This window comes from Erpetoichthys calabaricus, chromosome 11 (assembly GCF_900747795.2).
Source record: "Erpetoichthys calabaricus chromosome 11, fErpCal1.3, whole genome shotgun sequence".
Taxonomy (NCBI): domain Eukaryota; kingdom Metazoa; phylum Chordata; class Cladistia; order Polypteriformes; family Polypteridae; genus Erpetoichthys; species Erpetoichthys calabaricus.
In genome coordinates, this window is record NC_041404.2 from 33,413,303 (window position 1) to 33,435,165 (window position 21,863).

The window sequence follows — 21,863 nt, forward strand, 5'->3', positions numbered from 1 at the left end:
CACAAAATAAATAAGTTCCCTCTTCAGCAGCTTGGTACAAAGAGAATTAAAGTTTCTGAAGGATTCTCTAGATAGAGTGAGTGATCATTTCCATGATTAATGTGATTCCCTAAATATGTTTGTGCACTTCTAACCACTTAAAAAAAATTGAGGATGAGCTGTTCAAGGCCTAATCTGTTTTTGCCAGAATAAAGGATTTGCTGGAAGATGATGATGACGACGATTATGTGCTGGATGTTGACAGTGGAACGGATCAGGGTAATATAGAATACTGTTTGGAGAGAGACGCCATAGAGGCCCAACATAAAGCCCAACTGGCCACCAGCTCCACTGCCAGACTGAGCATTTAACCAGTGGCTGCAGACAAATCTCCAGCATTTGCCACTGCTTCCACCCCATCACCGCTTCCAGTTATTGCCACCAGTATTGAAGTTTTCTGTCGCCATTAAACATTGCGTATTTGTTTCTAAGATTGTGTCTCCAGAATTTGTGGAAAGCCATCCGAAAATTGTCGAGGATTTTCCAGAAGAAACGGAGTTTGTGGAGCCGCTGCTAGCTGCCAAACTCCCAGAGAGGTGAGGCGCCATATTGCCTTTTGTCATGTTTTCTAGGATGAAGTGTTCTGCTGAACCTTTTGCCTTCTTCAGTGCCGGAATGCACTAAGAAACCTGAGACTCCTACAGACTCAAACTGCACTAAGATGAGTATCCTCTCTCCATACTCACCTCTCAGTTTATCTGTTTCAGACCATCTGCCCCTGCTGGGACGTGTCTTCCTGTCTCATCACTACCTGTGTCCCCAGGATGGTGCGCTCCTGATTTGTTTCCAGTAGTGGGTCTTCATGCCTCATCTGCTCAGCTGGACCAGGGTCTTCATGCCTCATCTGACAAGCTGGGCCAGGGTCTTCCCTTCTTTCCATCCCCATGGGGTAAAGGGTGTGTTTTCGGACACATGAGAGTGGATCGGGGTGTCTGGAAGCTGCCCCTTAGGGAGGGGTGCTATGTTGCATTTCAGTAAAGGTTGATCCCCTGGCAAGGATTCAAATACTGTTATGTCTTTCTTGTTCATATCTGGTTCCTTTTTCTTTGTTAATGATGTTGGTCATTTAGTTTCAGTGTATCTTCTTTCATACTCTGTGTGTTTTGTGGGTGGTCTATCTGCCCGTCACTATCAAGGGACTGCCCTCAGCATTATAAAGGCTGGCAACAGCCCACAGTCCCTTGCGGTTTAGTGTGAGTTTGCTCATCATGATGGTGGTGGTGGTGGTGAGTTCTCCTGTGTCTATTGCTTTTTTAATTATTCTGATTTTCTGTTTTTTTTTTTTTGTGCCCCTTTTGCTTTGCTTTTTGTCGTCTTTTTGGGATTTGCATTAGGCAATCCAAACTAATCTATACTCTCATTTTAAAGGAGTTGCTTTCTGTGTATTTTGTGCTGTTTTCTTCATTGCTTCTTGTTTAAGTGAGTCATTTTTTGAATAATACATTTTTAATGGTCTCTTTTTGACAGTTTTAACCCCTCTAAATGTGCATTTTTGAATATTTCTGTGCATAGGGACTGTCTAGCACAGGAGTTCCCAACCTTTTTCTCACCGTTTACCCTGTGGCTACTTTTCAAAAGTAAATTTCCCCCCACCCTGTTTTATTCAGTAATTTTATACTTCTACCATAATAATGTGATGAACAAAGGGGAAATTTTAAGATATTACTTTTAACCTTTTTAAGTTTAAATAACAGTATCAACTGTGAAGATATAAAGAATGGAAAGGCCGTTGGTCCAGATGACATACATGTGGAAGCATGGAGGTGTTTAGGAGAGATGTCAGTGGAGTTTTTAACCAGATTGTTTAATGGAATCTTGGAAAGTGAGAGGATGCCTGAGGAGTGGAGAAGAAGTGTACTGGTGCCAATATTTAAGAATAAGGGGGATGTGCAGGACTGCAGTAACTAAATAAAATTTAGTTTAGGGGATACAATTGATGAGCCACAGCATGAAGTTATGGGAAAGAGTAGCGGAAGCTAGGTTAAGAAGTGAGGTGATGATTAGTGAGCAGCAATATGGTTTCATGCCAAGAAAGAGCACCACAGATGCAATGTTTGCTCTGAGGATGTTGATGGAGAAGTTTAGAGAAGGCCAGAAGGAGTTGCATTGCGTCTTTGTGGACCTGGAGAAAGCATATGACAGGGTGCCTCGAGAGGAGCTGTGGTATTGTATGAGGAAGTCGGGAGTGGCAGAGAAGTACGTAAGAGTTGTACTGGATATGTACGAGGGAAGAGTGACAGTGGTGAGGCCCGCGGTAGGAGTGACGGATGCATTCGAGGTGGAAGTAGGATTACATTAGGGATCGGCTCTGAGCCCTTTCTTATTTGCAATGGTGATGGACAGGTTGACAGACGAGATTAGACAGGAGTCCCTGTGGACTGTGATGTTTGCTGATGTCATTGTGATCTGTAGCGATAGTAGGGAGCAGGTTCCTCTGGAGAGGAGGGGAATGAAGGTCAGTAGGAACAAGACAGAATGCATGTGTGTGAATGAGAGGGAAGTCAGTGGAATGGTGAGGATGCAGGGAGTAGAGTTGGTGAAGGTGGATGAGTTTAAATACTTGGGATCAACAGTACAGAGTAACAAGGAATGTGGAAGAGAGGTGAAAAAGAGAGTGCAGGCAGGGTGGAATGGGTGGAGGAGTGTCAGGAGTGATTTATAACAGACTAGGGGGCTCAGTGGTGAGAGATTAAATTAAAGGTGATGAGTGTGAGAGAGCAAGATGCAGAGGACAGAAAGATATGGAAGAAGATGATCCGCTTTGGCAACTCCTAACAGGAGCAGCCAAACGAAGACAAAGAACAGCTCCACAAATCCAATTTTGCCTCTCACTTTATCCCATGCATCAATAACAGTAACACCCCTTCACTTCTGATTAAAATGGGAAAAGTAATTGGCTACATATGCTAAAGCTCCAATAAGTTTCTTGTTGTAAAAGTGTTTACTTATGGGGATTTTTATTCTCGAAGAAAAAAATTTGAAAACCCAAGACAAAACAAGGCCACTTGAAAGCCATCACACATCAGTGTCACTTTAAAAAGCTGACTATTGACTGCTCCTGCTCTGATAAAGTTCAGTTTCAGTGACTTACTTCAAAACGCATTTCAAATAATCAAGAAGGTTTTTATTTACCAGTGCATGTCGATGAAGGACACAGTGGGATGAAACAGTGTGTGGCGCTCTTTCTTTCTCAAGTGTTGTAAAGCCAGACCTGGCAGCGATCATGGCAGGAGCCCCCTCGGTGCATAGCAAACCCACATCATTCCATTCAAGGAAATGATCCATTTTGTCCCGAATATCCACCGCTTTTGTTGCCCTCCCCCACCAAACCTTTGCACAGCAAGAACTCTTCCTTCAGCTGAACCTGTGTGCACATAACGACAAAAGACCAGCAACTGTGCACAGTTCAACACGTCAGTCAACTCGCCCAACTCATTCTCGATGGACTAGCCCAGATTTTGTCCTCAAAACAGGTTTAGAATGTCCTGTGATATCGCAGAAATACACAAATGTGTTGTATTATCTAATAACAAAATTTTCTAAGTATTCATCCTCGCTTCTTTTCCAGAAACAAGTTCAACCATATCTACAAGGTGTGATCAAAAAGTATGGCAGAGCACCATCCAAGAGCAACGCCAAACAATTCAATGCATGTCCATCCTAGAGCCGAGCTTGTGACAAGTTTCACCTTGTTTGATACTATCAGTCGTTTGTGAGCCACTGTTGAGTTCAAGTGTGTTTTTCAAGTTTGTCATTAATGATGGATATCGAGCAACGTATTAACATGAAATTTTGTTTCAAATTGCAAAAAGCTTAGGAAACCCATCAGATGTTAAAATCGGTTTATGGTGACACTGCACCGACAATTAAGACTGTTTACAAGTGGTTTGATCGATTTCATAATGCATCTGACTCAGTTGAAGACGAGAAAAGATCAGGACATCCTTCAACATCAATAACCGAGGAAAATGTTGAAACGGTTTCATTCTTCATCATGACAATGCTCCTTGTCACACATCCCTTCTAGTACGACAATTTCCGTCAAATAAGAACATTACACTGTGTCCGCATCCACCTTATTTGCCAGATCTGGCACCATGCAACTTCTGGCTGTGTTCTCTAAATTGAAAATGACCATGAAAGGCAAATGATTTCAATCCATTGAGGACATCCAGGCAGCCACAACAGCCCAACTAAAGACACTCTCGAAAGAAAACTTCCAGAACTGCTTTGCAAAGTGTCAGGAGTGTTGGGATAAGTGCATTCGAAGTGAAGGAGAGTATTTTAAGGGTGACTAGTAGTTGTAAATCTTTTACCGTAATAAATGTTTCTTTTTTAAAACATTCACCGTATTTTTTGATCACACCTCGTATAGCGGAAGTTCTTTCCCAGTTGTAGGAGGTTTCTTTGCTTTGGTCAAAACAACATGAATGAGATGTTTCTTAAACAAGTTTGTGTTCAAGCGCTGATCTGAGACTGGGCAATGTTCTAGCTGCACGAAATCAAGCACGTCTCCCGGTTGTCATTCGCATTTGTTCAATGGCTACAAGTAAAGTGAGCTTTAAGAGTAGGGAGACCCATTCTCAGCACTTTGGAACAAAACATATACATTGTGGTTTCTGAATGCCATCTGTAATGATGAAACCCAAGCCAAAGTCCACATATGACTCAAGACAAGTTCTGTTCTTGTTCAACATGATGGATGGCACAAGAATATGAAGAAAAAAAAAACATTAAGAGTTGTAAAGCCTTTTCAAGATCAACAATATTCAACTATAAATATGTATTGAGTCAATGCGGACCCTGCGCTCATCCCTATGACTCTGATTGGTCAGTTTGGTGAGTATGAATTTCCTGGACTACGTTTCCATTCGTCTTTGGAACTCAGTGAATGTATGAAAAAGTAGATAAATGTGAGGGACGAATATGGAAGAAAATATGTAGCAAGAGGAAGGCAAAAACTACCTGCATTTTAAATGAGTCATTAGCTTCTCTTGCATGCTACAGTGAGAGAATAAAAAAGAACAATCATAGCTTTTTGTAAAGGAAGTTTTTTGAGTGCAGTAAACATTAAAAAAGAAATAGCATAAAGAGACAGGCTGGCTTAAGACATTGGCTGATGTCATGTTCTTTCGTGTACACTGTAAGACTTGCCAGTTGTCGTGTACAAAGTTTTCCATAAAAGAATTATAGATTAACTTAAGAGATATTGAAGAACAAGAATGTAGTAGAAATGAGATTTTTATTTGAATATGTAAACTAGTGACCCAATCAGAGTGCATGCAAGCAAGTGAGCCAATCAAAGTAAGCATTAATTCAGCACTGTTGTGCAAATTCAGTTATCTATAAGAAGACTCTCTGCCTTTGCTCGGTGACCATTTGCTGCCAACCTCTGCTCAGGGCACTGCCCCTTAGTAGGCGGCTGTAACAGGGTGCTCCCTCTTTACGATGTGAAATTAAAGACACATTGAACACGTTTCCTCCTGCCTGGTTCCTGACTCAGGTACTAGTTTAGGACAAGATTTCTTTCATTAATATATATCCAATTTAATCTCTTCCACAGTACAAACACCACCAACTAACATTCAGGCATGTGCCTGCGGTGAAATGCAGAAGTGTGAACGGTGGTTTAGCTTACATGCATAGCTATGGTGTAGGCTTAACACAGAAGTATAAATCAACCTTAACTGCTCAGACGCTGAGTATGGAGGTGAAACAGAACAATGGGGGAAACATACCTCTAAACTAAATAAATATTTGTAATCAAGACACAAGGCAGCACACATGCCTGCTGCAGACGAGTGCAGTAGAGAGAATGACTGACCAGTGTTCAGTCACCTTGATGTTTTCTTTCTACTTTGTCATTCATTTCTTGTATATTATTCTCCTTTGAATTAGACGACTTATTTGGCAACACGATACTGACTGCCAAGTCCAAAATGGTAGAAAGAAAACCAAATTAGTATTTTTTTTTCATGGAACAGGCCTGCTTCAAATTTTCTGCTCGACTTGAAATTTTTTGAGCAAATTTACCCCCCCTCCCTGGGGTAAACTTCCCGAGTCCTCCGAGCATGGAGTTTGCATATTCTCTCAGTGTCGTTGTGGGTTTCCTCCCACAGTCCAAAGACATGCAGGTTAGGTGCATTGGCGATCCTAAATTGTGCTTTGTGTGTGTGTGTGTGTGTGTGCGCGCGCCCTGCGGTGGGCTGGCACCCTGACCGGGGTTTGTTTCCTGCCTAGCGCCCTGTGTTAGCTGGGATTGGCTCCAGCAGACCCCCGTGACCCTGTAGTTAGTATATAGCGGGTTGGATAATGGATGGATGGATGATAGTAAATGCACTGTGGATTAATGGGCAAACATGACACATTTACAACACGAAAAGTGCAGAAAGTGAAGGAGTCTGAATACGTTCTGAATGCACTGTGTTGTGCTCATGTTATAAATGTGGAGAAGGTCATGTGTGGACACATTGTTGCTGTGCTTTAATAATCACACTGTATCCTCTATTGGAGCAGGTATTTCATAATTCAGTCAAAGAGAGAGTTATGGAGGGGCAGTTGTCATTAGTTGTCTTATTAAAGCTCTGCAGTGTCCTCCACTGATTTTGGCTAATATTAATGGAGGCCAATGCTGTGGCTGTCAGTTACTTATACTCTTAACAGACTACATACACATCGAATGATTAGATTCTTCAGGGAATTGCAATCTTTACTAATCTCTGTTGTTCTCTGCTTTCTTTTCCAGGTCATCTGTGGTGACGTTTTGCGCTACCACCACCTGATCGAGGCTCCATGAAGTCACCTGTGATGCTGGAATGAAGGTGGGCACCCCAGCGGTCCACGAGACCACCGCACCGTATCCTCTCAGGCCAAGCCTGGAAGCGATGAAGGATGATTTAAGCATATTTATTTGAGGTAGCATGACCAATAGCGGTCGGGTGGTCTTTTGGCCTTTGGACAGCTGCAGATTTTTTTTTTTGTTTGTTTTTTTTCTGACCTGATCACCGTCCTTATGTCTAGAGACTTACCGTATGGTATTATATATAAGGACGCTACTCTCCTACTAATTATATATCTATGTTTTTAAAGCTTTTATGGATTTATTTATTTTTGTCTATATGCTTTGTTATTAATTCATTAATATTCTTAACTAATCTTGTTTTTTTTTTCTCGTAACTTTATCTTTGACGTCTTTTAAAGCACTTTGAGCTCCACTAGTGGTATGAAAGTGAGCTTTAAAAATAAGTGTTGCTGATGTAGTTGCCTTTTAAGCTTACCTCAGACAACAGCATGGCATCCCTCAGTAAGCCGGGAAGGCGCGTGCCGCTCTCCATGCCTGGTGTTTCCTATTTTAGGTGTGCCAGCAGTGGCATGTAACAATTCTTTCTCAGTTTTATGAAGATTGGAAGTGTTTCCTTTTGGTGGAGCTAATATATTTCCTTTGCTCGGCTGTGAGAAGGTCAGGCCTCTCAACGCCCGGCTTCTTTCGCTTTGGCCTCAGCGAGTCACAGATTTAACGGGACCCTCATTTTATGTATTTGTTCTGCCTGTTAATCAGTGAAACACTTCAATCAATTTTCTAAACATCTCCAAATGCTTATAGGTGAATATTAAATTACCTTCCATACTCAGTAAATTGGCTGCTGGAAAGACTGAAAGCACTTTATGAGCACGCTTGGTAAGAACTGGGATAGGCATCTGAGGGACAGTGCTGGTCTGAAAAGAAATACATCTCAGCCATTGTTCTTCTGCATATCAGAAACAAATGCATTTATTCCTACAGCACATTTTCATTCACATGATGTAGTAGAAGTAGTTACTAGAAAACAAAACCAAATTAAAATAGTAATGAATATGTAAGGGGAGAAGAAGGGGCTGAGTCGATCTACGTCATTACCCTCACCTACGGTCATGAGCTTTGGGCAATGACAAAACGAATGAGATCACGGGTGCATGAGTGTTCACAGCAGGGTGAGGAGCGCAGACATCTGGGAGAGTAGAGCCCCTGACCCTCCACTTCGAGAGGAGCCAATTCAGGTGGTTCAGGTATCTGATCCGGATGCCTCCTGGACGCCTCCCTGTGGAGGTTTTACAGACATGACCAGCTAGGAGGAGACCCCAGAGAGACCCGGGGCTCAATGGGAGGATCATATCTCCCAGATGTCCTGGGAATGTCCTGTGATCCCACAGCATGAGTTGGCAAGTGTGGCCGGAGAAAGGGACATATGGGCCTCACTGCTAAGACTGCTGGCCGTGTGACCCGGCATCAGATAAGCGGTGGAAAAAGAATGAATGAATAATAACGAACAAATAACAAAAAATAACACCATGCAAGCTTACATAACAAATATATAATTAGTAGAAAGGTAGAGCCTTATATATAATATCGCATTCTAAGATCAAATGGCCAGGAGGATATAAAAAAGCAAAAACAAAAAACCCCCAAAACTCCAGATAGGCTGAAGAAAAATCAAATAAAATCTGTAGGCCAAAAGACCACTTTGCCCCCGCTGGGCATTCTACCTAATATAAATGATTTTCAGTCATTCCTTATTGTTTCAAGTCTTCGTCTCAGAGGATTTGGGTCTCCTGGACAGCTGGGACACCCACCTTCATCTGATCAGGTGGTGGTGACGGCACAAAAAATGCCACCACAGGAAAACCAGAAAAGAAAGCGGAGAAAAGTAGAGATTAGTAGAAAGATTGCAAATCCCTGGGAATACAGTGGGACCTTGGGTCACGACCGTAATTCGTTCCAAAACTCTGGTCGTAACCCGATTTGGTCGTGACCCAAACTAATTTCCCCCATAGGATTTTATGTAAATACAATTAATCCGTTCTGGACCGTACAAACTATGTAAATATATATTTTTAAAGATTTTTAAGCACAAACATAGTTAAGTACACCATAGAATGCACAGCGTAATAGTAAACTAAATGTAAAAACATTGAATAACACTGAGAAAACCTTGAACAGAAAAAACTAACATTGTAAGTTCACGCTATAGCGCTACGAACCGCTCGCTGTAAACACTTTTTTTTAATGAGTTTTAAGCACAGGGAAAAAAATGAAAATTTGAAAAATCCTTAATTTATACAAAAATTAACCTTGCATGAGTCGAGTTCTGGCATGAAGGAAGTGAGCAGGAAGAACTAGCCACTCGTAGAAGGATAGTTTTGCAACAAATCGCCATGAATCTTCTTGGCTTTCGCGCATAACATCGCCTTGCTTACGCTATCCCCTGCAAGTTGCTTCTCATTCAATCACACTAGCGACAGTTTTTGTACCTCTTCCAGCACTTGAGGCCTCTGCTTGGTTAACATTATAACTCCTTTTGTAACATCAGCTGCTTTAATGGCCTCTTTCTGCTTTAGAATAGTCGAAATCGTAGATTTTGACTTCTTGTACTTGGCAGCAAGATCAGTAACACGAACGCCACGCTCATACTTTTCAATAATTTTTTTCTTTAATTCGATTTCAATTTTCTTTGAACCTTTCTTCTCACCAACACTACCACTCTTCACTTGCTTAGAGGCCATGGGTAATTGCAAAATTAATGCAAAAGCACACAAAATAGAGCACAAAGAGTTCACAGCGAATGCACGCATGTATGACCGAGAACAATGCACAGGGAGACACCTACACGTGCGGAAATCATCGGCGCGTACAAACCAGAAGGGAAACTGGCTTGTTCATCACCCGAGTGTGTGGTCATGAACAGATGCAAAAGTTTGGCGAACATTTTGGTCGTAACCCGATTTGTACGTGGTCCGAGACGTTCGTGACCCGGGGGTCCACTGTATTCTAATTCTATACTTGTGTTGTCTAACAGGAGTACAACTATGAAAATGTCAAATTGCAGAAGTGGGTTTTTAGGAGTTGTGTTTTTTAAACAATCCGCAGTGTTAGCCTGGCGTATCTCTATTGCTAAAGTATTTCAGAGTTTTGGTGCATAACAGCACAAGGCCACTTCAGCACTTCTTTTAGATAGATAGATAGATAGATAGATAGATAGATAGATACTTTATTAATCCCAATGGAAAATGTATGCTTAGCTCTTGGAGTAAGAAGCAGACCACCAGTAGAGGACCTAAGCTTACTACCTGGAATACAGAATACAGAGAGAAAGGCACTCCAAAGTATAGGAAGGAGCCAAACGGCTTTGTACACGATTAGTGGTTTGTTAAAATCAGTTCTAAAGCACACAGGTAACCAGTGTAGCAAAGCTAAGACTGGTGTGATTAACATTCTCCCTGCTGTATTCTGCACAACTAGAACCGATTTAGGTTGTTTTTTTTTTTGTTTGGGGCTTTCCGTTATGAGTGCAGTACAGTAATCTAACTGATTTAAAGAAAGCATGAATTCTTTTCTCAGCACCTTGCAAGGTAAATATACATTGTCTACATTTTTCAATGTTCCTTAAGTGAAAAAATGCAGTCCCAATAATCTGGTTAATGTGAGATTTAAAGTTAAGGTCTAAATTCTTTACTTCTGTCTTAACTTTTAATTCTGGGATCAAGTTTAATTCTAAGACCTTCACTATTTTCATTTTTGCCAACCATTAACCCTTAAACCGCCACATATTTGGGGGTTAATGCACCCCTAGATGCCAAATACTGTACTTTTTTGCTGCACTTTTTAAGTAAACGTCACAATTCACAAAGAAAAAGTATAATTTTAATGGAACACCTTTTTTTTTGCATACAAAGAGCATCACAATTACTGCAACACACTGCCAATAAACTGTAAAAACTATTAAAAAACTACTGCAACAATCTATTATTATATGTACAAGATGCAACTGGCACCATTGATGAAATTCAGTAAATCACCAAACCAACTGAGCTTGAACTGGCTGCACGCAAGCACACAGAGGCCAACACTGATGCCTGCAGGCTAATGTAGTGCAGCGGCCGAATCCCAGGGACAGTGATGCTGATTCACTAGGAGGCTGCAGTGGTCATGAGCTGGCTGCTCAATGAATATACGGCACGGGATGATCAGCTCCGGCGTGCTGCCAAATTGCACTGGGAAGCGACTACAGCTGGTTGCGGTGGTTTAAGGGTTAATCACTCCTGTCCTCTATGATTTTCATTGGTTACCAGTTTAATCAAGAATCAAATATAAAATTATTCTTCTCACCTTTAAAGCCCTTCATGGTTTATCCCCTCATTATCTGTCGGAGCTGCTGCTTCCTTACGCTCCTGCCCGTGCATTACGATCATCAGACGTTAAGTTACTCACTGTATCTAAATACAGGTTAGTAACTATGGGTGGTAGGCAGCATGGTGGCGCAATGGGTAGCACTGCTGCCTCGCAGTTAGGAGACCTGGGTTTGCTTCCCGGGTCCTCCCTGCATGGAGTTTGCATGTTCTCCCCGTGTCTGTGAGGGTTTCCTCCCACAGTCCAAAGACATGCAGGTTAGCTGGATTAGTGATGTCACATTGGCCCTGGTGTGTGTGTGGGTGTGTGTGTGTGCCCTGTGGTGGGCTGGTGCCCTGCCCGGGGTTTGTTTCCTGCCTTGAACCCTGTGTTGGCTGGGATTGGCTCCAGCAGACCCCCATGACCTTGTAGTTAGGATATAGCGGGTTGGATAACAGATGGATGGAACTATGGGTGGCAGAGCTTTCAGAGTGATAGCCCCTAAAATTTGGAATTCTCTCCCTCTCAGCCTTCGCGAGGAAAAATCTATTATTAATTTCAAACTTCTGTCAAAAACACATCTTTTCAGTGAGTATTATTCTTTTTCGTGAGTGTAATTTCTACTGTCTTGTTAATGTGTGTATTGAATTGTAAAGTTGCGGTGGGTTGGCACCCTGCCTGGGATTGGTTCCTGCCTTGTGCCCTGTGTTGGCTGGGATTGGCTCCAGCAGACCCCCGTGACCCTGTGTTCGGATTCAGCAGGTTGGAAAATGGATGGATGGATGGATGAATTGTAAAGTGTCCTTGAGTGTATGAAAGGCGCTACATAAATAAAACTTATTATTACTATTATTGTTAAGATTTCCGTGTTTTTCCTTGTTTAGCTTGAGAAAATGACTACTCATCCATTTAGAGATACAAGTAAGACTTTGGATCAGGGAGCCCAGAGCGTCAGGGTCATCAGATGCTGTAGGTAAGCAAAGCTGAGCGTCATCTGCATGTAAAGCTGTGGTAGGTCACCCTGTGTTTTGATGTCATCTGGCCTAATGGGAGTGGTGTGTAGACTACAAATAATAGCAGGCCCAGAATAAGTCCTTGTGGTACACCATGTAAAATATCATAGATCTCCAAATTGCAATCACCTTAACTAACAAAAGAGTTGTCTACCTGTTAAATAAGACTGAACCCAGTTTAAGACATGGCCAGAGAGGCCCTACCAATGTCTAAGGTGATTTCTAAGAATTCTGTGGTCTGTGGTGTCAAATACCGTGCTCAGGTCTAGCAGAACCAGAGCAGATCTGTGGCCTGTGCCCACATTAACCCGCAGGTCATGTCCTACTTTAGTTCAGACACTCTGTGAGAGCTCTCACCTTCACCAGTTTCATATCAGGTTCTGATGTTAACAGCCTGACCAAAGTGACGTTCTCATATTTGGTTGTATTGTACAGGACTGCAGTTGAAATGGCTTTCGTTGAACGTTTACTTACACGACTTCCTAATCAATGCCACAATTCAGTAAAGCAAGATGTGTAGAGAGTTGGATTTCCATATTGTTGTGGGGTTTTGTGCTGGTTTTCAAATTCAAAAGCAATTTACAACCACAACCTCCAAGTAGTAACGTTGAGTACATCACGTGCCAGCCCTGAATGTTAAGGTGGCGGACTTTTCTGTTAGTAATGACTTCAAAACCTCCACCGTCCTGCTTCTGTGGAAAAACAAAAGGTGCAGTTTCTCTAAACTTGGGGGCCATGCACTAAAAATGTTACACCACTGTTGAAGTTAACATTTATTTGAGGGCTATCTGTTATGTTCTGCTGTGGAAGCTGTAATACATGTATGGTGTATTAGAGACATACTTTTAATACATAAACTCGATATGATGATTGTGTAGTGTGCAGCTGTAATAACTTTTTGTTATTTTTCTAGGCTGTTGTTTCTAGCACTTGGCAGCCTCTGATTAATGGATGCCTGGCATTTAAAATGAAGAATTGTCAATAGAAAGGTGCAGAAGTCCAAGCCTTGGCTGCTGTTGGCATCAAAGATGGCCGGGCCTTTGTTTCATGTGTCACACTCCTTTGAGTTTGTCAGAATTAAACCTTAGATATTTAATTTTTGTAGAGTATGTATTGGAAATGTTAATAACAGAAGGACCTACTCTGAGGTGTTTTATGGGTTTTTGTATATTAAATGGCACATTTTTGCACTCCTTTTGGGGGTGTTTCAAGAGGAGGAATTTAATTTTGAAGTTTACTGTTTGTGTTTTTGAATTATTTTACACCGTCTCCACTGCTGTTTTGTTTTTCTTACGGACCCCCTCGTATATGTTCCTCCCGTTGTTAAGTCAGCCCTCCCATGTTGTTGGTGTCTCCTTGACGGTCATCATTTTATGATTATGACACGATGAGTTACAAGGTTGTCTTTTTGGAGCACCACCTCATCCGAGTTTATGGATACAAAGCCTGTTTTGCTGATCATTTTATTCTCCAAACTATTTTCTCAATCGTCTTTTCGGTGCTCACCCTTTGATTGCTGTTATTTTTACTTCAGTTGCTGCCTTTCAGTAATATTTCTTGCCCTCTGACTATATCTTATCTCCTGGTTCTATTTCTAATTCCTAGTCCCTGTGATGGTCCGAGTTGGCTGCACGATTCCAGGAGCCTCGGAACTGAGATGAGCCGTGCCAATGAGGACACACATGGTCAGCAAACGTTCAGTGCTTGTAATAAAATTCAAACCAAAACAAAGAGTCTTCACACACAAGTGCAGTGCAAGAAATGATCTTCCTTCAATAAATAAATTCATAAAAACCGTGAATAGTTAAAATTTCAGTAAATCCAGAGATGAAATCAGTCATCGGGCCCCTTGCTCTTTCACCATTTTCTGACTGAGCCCAGCACAACTTCTTCTCTGACTCCCCGGCTCACCCAGAACTTGTTCAGCCCCAGCGGAGACTCCAGCAGCTGTGGGGGTCCTCACTGACCCCTGCCTTGGTTGCCTCCATCAGCGTCTGCGTTCATGTGGCTAGAGCCAAAACAGTCGGCTTATGACATCATACAATAGAATAGCCTAATTTTCTTATTTTTAGACCATTAATTGTTATTTTTATTATCCTCTACATGTTTTGCCTGTTTTTAAATTTTCCATCCTAACCCTAGCATCCAGATGGACAAACAGATACAAAGACACTGTGGTCGGGCAGACTGAAAACAGTCGAAATGTTGGGACGCCAACCTGGTCATCCCCTTTTAATCGTTGCGAGACGAAACAAGAAAAATAAAAAGGGATTTCTTTCTTCTAAGGGATCTTTCGAGAGTCACGTGCTCCGCCGTGTGGCTCGTTCCGGTCTTCCGGCAAAAGACTCCTTTCTCTTTGCCGGCACTTCTTTTATAGCGCAACTTCCGGAAGGAGCGGGGCTAAGTGCTCTTAGCGGGCGACTTCTCGGAGCTGTGAGGGAAGAAGAACAAGAGGACAAAGTCAGCGGTAGCCCCCCCTCTCATCTCAGAGGGTTATTGTGTACCTTTTCATGGCTCTTAGAAGAGTCCTCCGACGCCCATGCGTGACAACACACACGTAGACTTTTATAAAGGTGAATGAGCAGATTTCTGTCCATCCAGCAGTTACTCTCAGTTGGATGTTTTCAACGTTAGCATATGCAGTTCACCATCAATTGGAATGTATTTTGTAATGTATGTAGTAATGAGATGCATTTTAAATTCCAACAGATGGTGCATCACAAACATTAGCACTGCTTTTCAAGTACACCTGGCTCGAGACTGCAGAATGGGGTGTACCGAAACATGTGTTCACTTAAATATTTAACTCAGCCTCTAAAATTCGGGCACCACGCCCCATTCTGCATGCTGGTAGTGAGCGTTGTCAGGCTACAGCGACTGTAAGCACGATCTGCCTGGTTACACTATGGGTAAGAATAAGGTTGCGGAAAGAGTATCCGACTCAGTTTAACCAAGAACATTATTTATCATTAAAATGAGGGCTTTGACTCAAATAATGATGACTGCCGAGAACAATCAAGTTACATAACCAAGCAATTATCATTATTTTTGTGAAGGTCATGTCTTTCCTGTCTAGCATAAAGCTCAGCAGTAGCCAAATGAATGATGTCTATGAATTACAGGTGAAGTTAAATATTTAGCCCCACCCACATTTAGACACGCCCCTTTCCACATGCTGTAGCAAGAACTTTCTCCTGCTTTCCTTAATCCAACACCAAGTGACCTATAACAACCAGTGGGATACACACACAGATGTACACACAGACATACACTTTTCCTTTTATTAAAGTAGACAAGCTGATTTCAGTCCATCCAGCAGTTACTCACTGTTGGGCAAATTCAGCATCTATCTATTGGAATGTATTTTGTGATACATGTTTTGATTAAATGAGCTGTACAGTAATCCCTCACTATATCGCGCTTCGCCTTTCGCGGCTTCACTCCATCGCGGATTTTATATGTAAGCATATTTAAATATATATCGCGGATTTTTTGCTGGTTCGCGGATTTCTGCGGACAATGGGTCTTTTAATTTCTGGCACATGCTTCCTCAGTTGGTTTGCCCAGTTGATTTCATACAAGGGACACTATTGGCAGATGGCTGAGAAGCTACCCGGCTTACTTTTCTGTCTCTCTTGCGCTGACTTTCTCAGATCCTGACGTAGGGGGATTGAGCAGAGGGGCTGTTCGCACACCTAGACGATAAGGACGCTCGTCTAAAAATGCTGAAAGATTATCTTCACGTTGCTATCTTTTGTGCAGCTGCTTCCTGAAACGACATGCTGCACGGTGCTTCGCATACTTAAAAGCTCGAAGGGCACGTATTGATTTTTGTTTGAAAAACAAACTCTGTCTCTCTCTCTCTCTCTCTGCTCCTGACGGAGGGGGTGTGAGCTGCCGCCTTCAACAGCTTTGTGCCGCGGTGCTTCGCATACTTAAAAGCAAACAGCCCTATTGATTTGTTTGCTTTTCTCTATCTTTCTGACAGTTTGTGCTCCTGACACGCACTCCTTTGAAGAGGAAAATATGTTTGCATTCTTTTAATTGTGAGACGGAACTGTCATCTCTGTCTTGTCATGGAGCACAGTTTAAACTTTTGAAAAAGAGATAAATGTTTGTTTGCAGTGTTTGAATAACGTTCCTGTCTCTCTACAACCTCCTGTGTTTCTGCGCAAATCTGTGACCCAAGCATGACAATATAAAAATAACCATATAAACATATGGTTTCTACTTCGCGGATTTTCTTATTTCGCGGGTGGCTCTGGAACGCAACCCCCGCGATGGAGGAGGGATTACTGTATTTATAATTCCAACAGATGGTGCATCACAAACATTCGCACTGCTTTAGGCACGCTCCATTCTGCATGCTGTAGTGGGGACATTCTCCCATACCAAATGTCATATAACAGAGACATGACAACCAGATGGGCACATAGATAGACAGTCACACATGCCCAGACACTTGCTCTTTTATTAAAGTGGATTTTATGGTGGTGTGGGGAAACCTATGGACAGCTGTTGAGAATTTGAAAAAAAAAAAAAAAAAATCATAAAACGATCTCAATAGTTCCATGTCAGATGTAGCAGCACTAGAGAAAGTCCAGGGGAGAGCAACTAGGCTGATCCTCGTAGTCCCAGATTTAGTTTTGAGGAAAGCTTGAAGGAGCTGAAACTTTCAAGTTAAAGCAAATGGGAATTAAGAGGTGACATGACTGGAGTGTTTAAAATTCATTTGATTGAATTGTTTAAAATTACAAAAGGAATGAGTAGATTGGATCAAGACTGTCACTTTATCAAGAACATGGGGACATGGTTAGAAGTAGGCTAAGAGTAGACAAGTCTACACAGACCACTGGCTCAGCGCGCTTAAGCCAATTTAGTCGGATGCCCGTACGGTTATCCCAGTGTAGTTATAGTCGTCACTTTGCTAAACCTTCATGGATTGTTGACCCATCAATGATGAGAGCTGCGATGTCAGCTTCCGAGGTGCCACACCGAGGCTACACGCTCTCAAAAATACAAAGAAGAGCTCACGTAGTCTCGAGTCCCATCATTATACTAATTCACAATCTTTAAGGGTGCAAGCTGAACTGAAAAAGACCATCAATCTGAAGACAACTATGTTAAATATTTTATTGAACTTTTCCTTTTGTTCCATTTGTTGTTTTTCTCTTTTTAAATAGTAAGATAAATACACTCATACATTCAGATAATGTAAAACAGCCCCGCATTTGCATCTGCTCATACATTCCACACATCCAATCATCAGAAGAGTTGCTTTCTATTACAAGGAAAGCTTTGTACATTTAATACGTCTAGTGAACATTTTTCATATTTTATTTTGACATTTTGCTTTATTCTACTCTATAGGCTTCAATAAAACATCTAAAAAAATCACAAGCTTAATAACACAGATATAAAAATAAATGTGGATTGATATCTGGAGGTGTATACTTCATCAAGCAAAACTCTGTATATATTTTTGAAACTGTAACAACAGAATATTAAATTGGACTCTCTCACACTTGTAATCAAATGATAAGACCTTTATTATTACTACTATTATTATTATTAATATTATTACCATTATTATTATTATTATTCTTCCTCAGGGCTGTCAAAGGGAGCCCCCTGTGGATGAGCTGAGCACAAGCCAGTCCAGGAGAAGCAGAGCTGTCGTTTGCTGCCCAGCTCCTTGTTTCCAGTGCTCCCAGTGTGCCTACTGGTTACACCATCGAGTCAAGTGTCTGTTCACACAAACTGGAGACTGGGTGGTCTACAGTGTCGTCGTAGTCCGTTAAGGTGATTGCATTTTTCCATTTCTTTCTTGTTTCTCCTCCTGCATAAAGTGCCTTTGCCTTTTTTCTTCTTTTAAATTAAATATTAATTACAGGTACAGAGAGTTAGTTAGATTTTTGTCTCTTTTATTTCAGGCTTGAAAGAATCTCGTATCCTGGCTACTTTAGCAGCAACCTGGTAGCCAAACACTTTGTTGTACCATTCAGGCATCTTTCCCCTAAAAATGAAAAAGAGAAAAAATGTTTTGTTAAAGTGCAACAAAAAACAAAAATATCTGGCAGGTCTCACGTGGTTGGATCTGCCCAGACCTTATTTCTCCTGCATGACATCCCATTACACGCTGCATGTCTAAATCTGGCGTTGGTTCATTAATCATCATTAAGTGGGGAGCGTCGCCCACCGCCATGGCGCCACGTGTTTAGCATCCTGGGATCAAATCCCATGCTTGTTTGTTGTCTGTGTGGAGCTTCCATGTTCCCCCCCACATCTCCATTGCTTTAAATTAGCCCCCATTACAGGGTGGATGGGTGTTTGTGTGGGGGGGGGCCTACAAATAGACTGGTACAGGCCCCGAACTGGATGATGTTATTTTATGTTACATATTTAATAATAGGCACTGGCCGGCTTATTATTAATCAAGTTACGTGTTGAGGTGAATAACTTGAATGAGGCAGAAACCTGATAGCTTAAAAAATCAACGTTTACGCGCACAACTAATCTTCTTGAGCTCTCCTTTGGCAAAACACTCCAACATCATAAACTGCGCAAAAGAGTTAAACGTCATCATTGACCTCAGCGAATCTGAGAATAAGTGTGATGCCTGTGTTCATTAACTTGTGTTTTATAAATCTGTTTAGTCAAACCTACGCTCTGTTTGTAAGTTTGTATTTCCAGATCTGCATGCGGTGAACTCTTCTCTCCTTGGCTGTGCGACTGAGCCCTGCAGAGGACCGTCATACCGTTACGTGTGCGTCTTCGCCTTACACCCAGGGCTGCTGGAATAACAACAACGCAGGCATTTCAACTCGAATAAGATACGCGTTAGAGTTACACGTTTATTTAAGAAGTAAGTGGACTACGTAACGCACGTTACTTTTAACGTGTTACCCTTGTACTGCTGAATTTTTAACACTCTACCTTCAGCTCATCAGTGGTGTAGCTAAGGGCGGGCGGAGGGAGCGGTCCGCCCCGGGTGGCACATTTTTGGGTGCGGCATGATTGGCCAAAAGGCTCAGTACAATTCACGTGTAAGCAGCAGGGTTTGGAAAAATATCACTCATGAATGAAAAAAGTGAAATTCTCTGATTTTTATCCACAAATGCTTCAAAAGTAATTTTCAGACAGTCCTTCTGTGATAGCATCAGACACAGCAGTTGAAATTCATGAGGCAATAACAAAAATAAACATAAACATTACACCGATAATAATTTCTAATTTGTTTCGTTATCAGTCTGAATCCCCACCTATCACTTGTACACTACACTGGTTCTGGTTTTCGCAGCGTAATTATATCTCTCTATTATAAAAAAATCTTGCGACAAGACGTGATCTTTTGAAGAGAGACAGAGAGACACTTTCACGTCCCGCAAGACGGTCAAGTCACGTCATACTTACCACCTTTGGAAGCAAGTATTGTGATACACATGCAGAGCAGGTTAGAGATAGTGGAAGTAGGAAAATTTGAAAGTAAATGAGAGTAAAGATCGCATTAGCACAAACAAATGGAAAATATTACTCAGAGAAATAACGGAATAGCGAAAAGAGATTGAATAGTGTTTGAGGATGTCTAGGGTAGAAGAGAGACAAGGCATTGAGACAAAAGAACAGCTGCTGTACAGGCTTTTAAATCCTCGAAGTGCGGTGCGAGATGCAGATCACGCAACACGGCAGCAGCAGCAGCAAGGCAGCAGCTGATCGAGCAAAGAGGAGGTAAAAAAACCAATTGTTATTTGTTTCTCACTGTATCACCGTTAAAGAGGGGTTTTGGAGGAGCGGCTGCATCTCTTTGGGGTGCATTCAGCCCCCCTCTTCACAATGGCATGTAGCACTGACGGGTAGGGGCTAAAGGGGTTGGCGAGCGAAGCCCACTAATTAAATTAATAATTAGAACACGGCTCATCAGTGCATCTATACTCTTCTTGTCTAGCTGATGCTTATAAATAATTATATCTGAAAAATGATTGCCGTTTCTCTATATATGAATAAATCTCTGCAAAATGTATCTTAATGTTTCTCTATACATCATTTTAATTTTCTATTTAAATAGGTTAACATATTCAGATATGTTGGAGGGCAGCAAATTGAAGCACCGGCACGAACTCAAGCTACGCCACTGCAGCTCATCAACATAAACTGACCGATTTCTGAAATACTGAGACAGATTATTTCAGATAGGAGAAGGAGTAATGACGTTTTATGAACATTTGCCTCTGGAAGTGTATATTGTGGACGCTTTTTCCCCGTGGTTGACGGAGTGTAACAGACTGCAGAATCCTGAACCGTAACCCAATTAAGGGTTCACATGGCCACGGATTATCTGAGGAGAAATCAAGTTTCTCAGGGGTCAATAATCCGACTTCTCTAATCAGAATGAGGGTTTACATGGCATTTTAGAAGTCCGGTTTCTGTGAATAGCCGGGTTATTGAAGTGCCTGTAAACTCGCTAATTGTCATTTTTAGTACTTTATCACTGAAGTCTGCCATCTACGGAAGCAACTGGGCCACCACAAGCCTATGAGGGCCCTGCTTTTAAAAACGTGATTTATAGATTGCTGTTAAAAAGCACATCTTTAATGTGGCCTTCTAATGCATCCTAGTATTGCTGTTCTTTTTGAATATGACTCAATGTGACAAAAATGTTTAGTAAACTTCAACTTTCAGATCCCCAAAGACACCTGAGTGTTATGCCATGCATACCTGTTTAAATCTGTAGAGAGATGTGAAGTGGGGTGGGACGCTACCCCCCTACCCCAAAGGCTACCAGGTGAAGTGGGGTGGGACACGACCCCCCCCCACCCCAAAGGCTATCAGGTGAAGTGGGGTGGGACGCAACCCCCCCCACCCCAAAGGCTATCAGGTGAAGTGGGGTGGGACGCGACCCCCCCCACCCCAAAGGCTATCAGGTGAAGTGGGGTGGGACGCGACCCCCCCACCCCAAAGGCTATCAGGTGAAGTGGGGTGGGACGCGACCCCCCCCACCCCAAAGGCTATCAGGTGAAGTGGGGGTGGGACGCGGCCCCCCCACCCCAAAAGCTATCAGGTGAAGTGGGGTGGGATGCGACCCCCCCACCTCAAAGGCTATCAGGTGAAGTGGGGTGGGACGCAACCCCCCCCACCCCAAAGGCTATCAGGTGAAGTGGGGTGAGACGGCCCCCCACCCCAAAGCCTATTAGTCCTAAACCCTTTCCTGCCTACACATCAGCTGCTCAGTTGGTGCCAATAGTGCCCCTTTTGATGCCTGTCGTGGGTTCCTTGTGCCAGGATTGTGGGAGTGAGAAGAGTTAAAAACAGTGCCACGTGCCAGGCAGTCAGCTTCATTAAAAAGTGCCAGCGTGTGGCGGGTTCTAATTAAAACACACACACGCCCCACTGTTTAAAAGTGATAGCAGAACATTTTGTGGGCGAAGAAAAACAGTCTCTGGGATATTTCTTCTCTTTTAAAATGCCAATTAACTAAAATGGATAAGCCTTCTTCACTCCTGCTTTTTGTCAGCAGCCCCCCCACACACAATTAGCACATTAAAACATGCATTTGCAGGACTCTTTATTCTTTCATTGTTTAATTGTTTGCCTTGTTTAAGTCAGTAATGGATGGGTAACACGTTTTAAATTAGAAGAGAAAACTCCCTGTAGTGAGTAAATTAAATATA

The 21,863-nt window shown here is 42.2% G+C and overlaps 2 protein-coding genes across 3 annotated transcripts in view; one reads left to right on the forward strand and one right to left on the reverse strand.

Annotated features, from left to right (window-relative positions):
- Positions 1-21,863, forward strand: part of wwc1 (WW and C2 domain containing 1) — a 389,372-nt gene that overhangs the window by 116,656 nt on the left and 250,853 nt on the right. The window lies entirely within an intron of this gene.
- si:dkeyp-23e4.3 (rho GTPase-activating protein 7) overlaps positions 17,305-21,863 on the reverse strand; it is a 274,613-nt gene continuing 270,054 nt past the window's right edge. For both annotated transcript variants that reach the window (XM_028812930.2, XM_028812931.2), the window contains exon 14: positions 17,305-18,211. In XM_028812930.2, the coding sequence (XP_028668763.1) occupies positions 18,103-18,211 (109 nt within the window). In that variant the 3' untranslated portion in view covers positions 17,305-18,102. The remainder of the gene's footprint in view (positions 18,212-21,863) is intronic.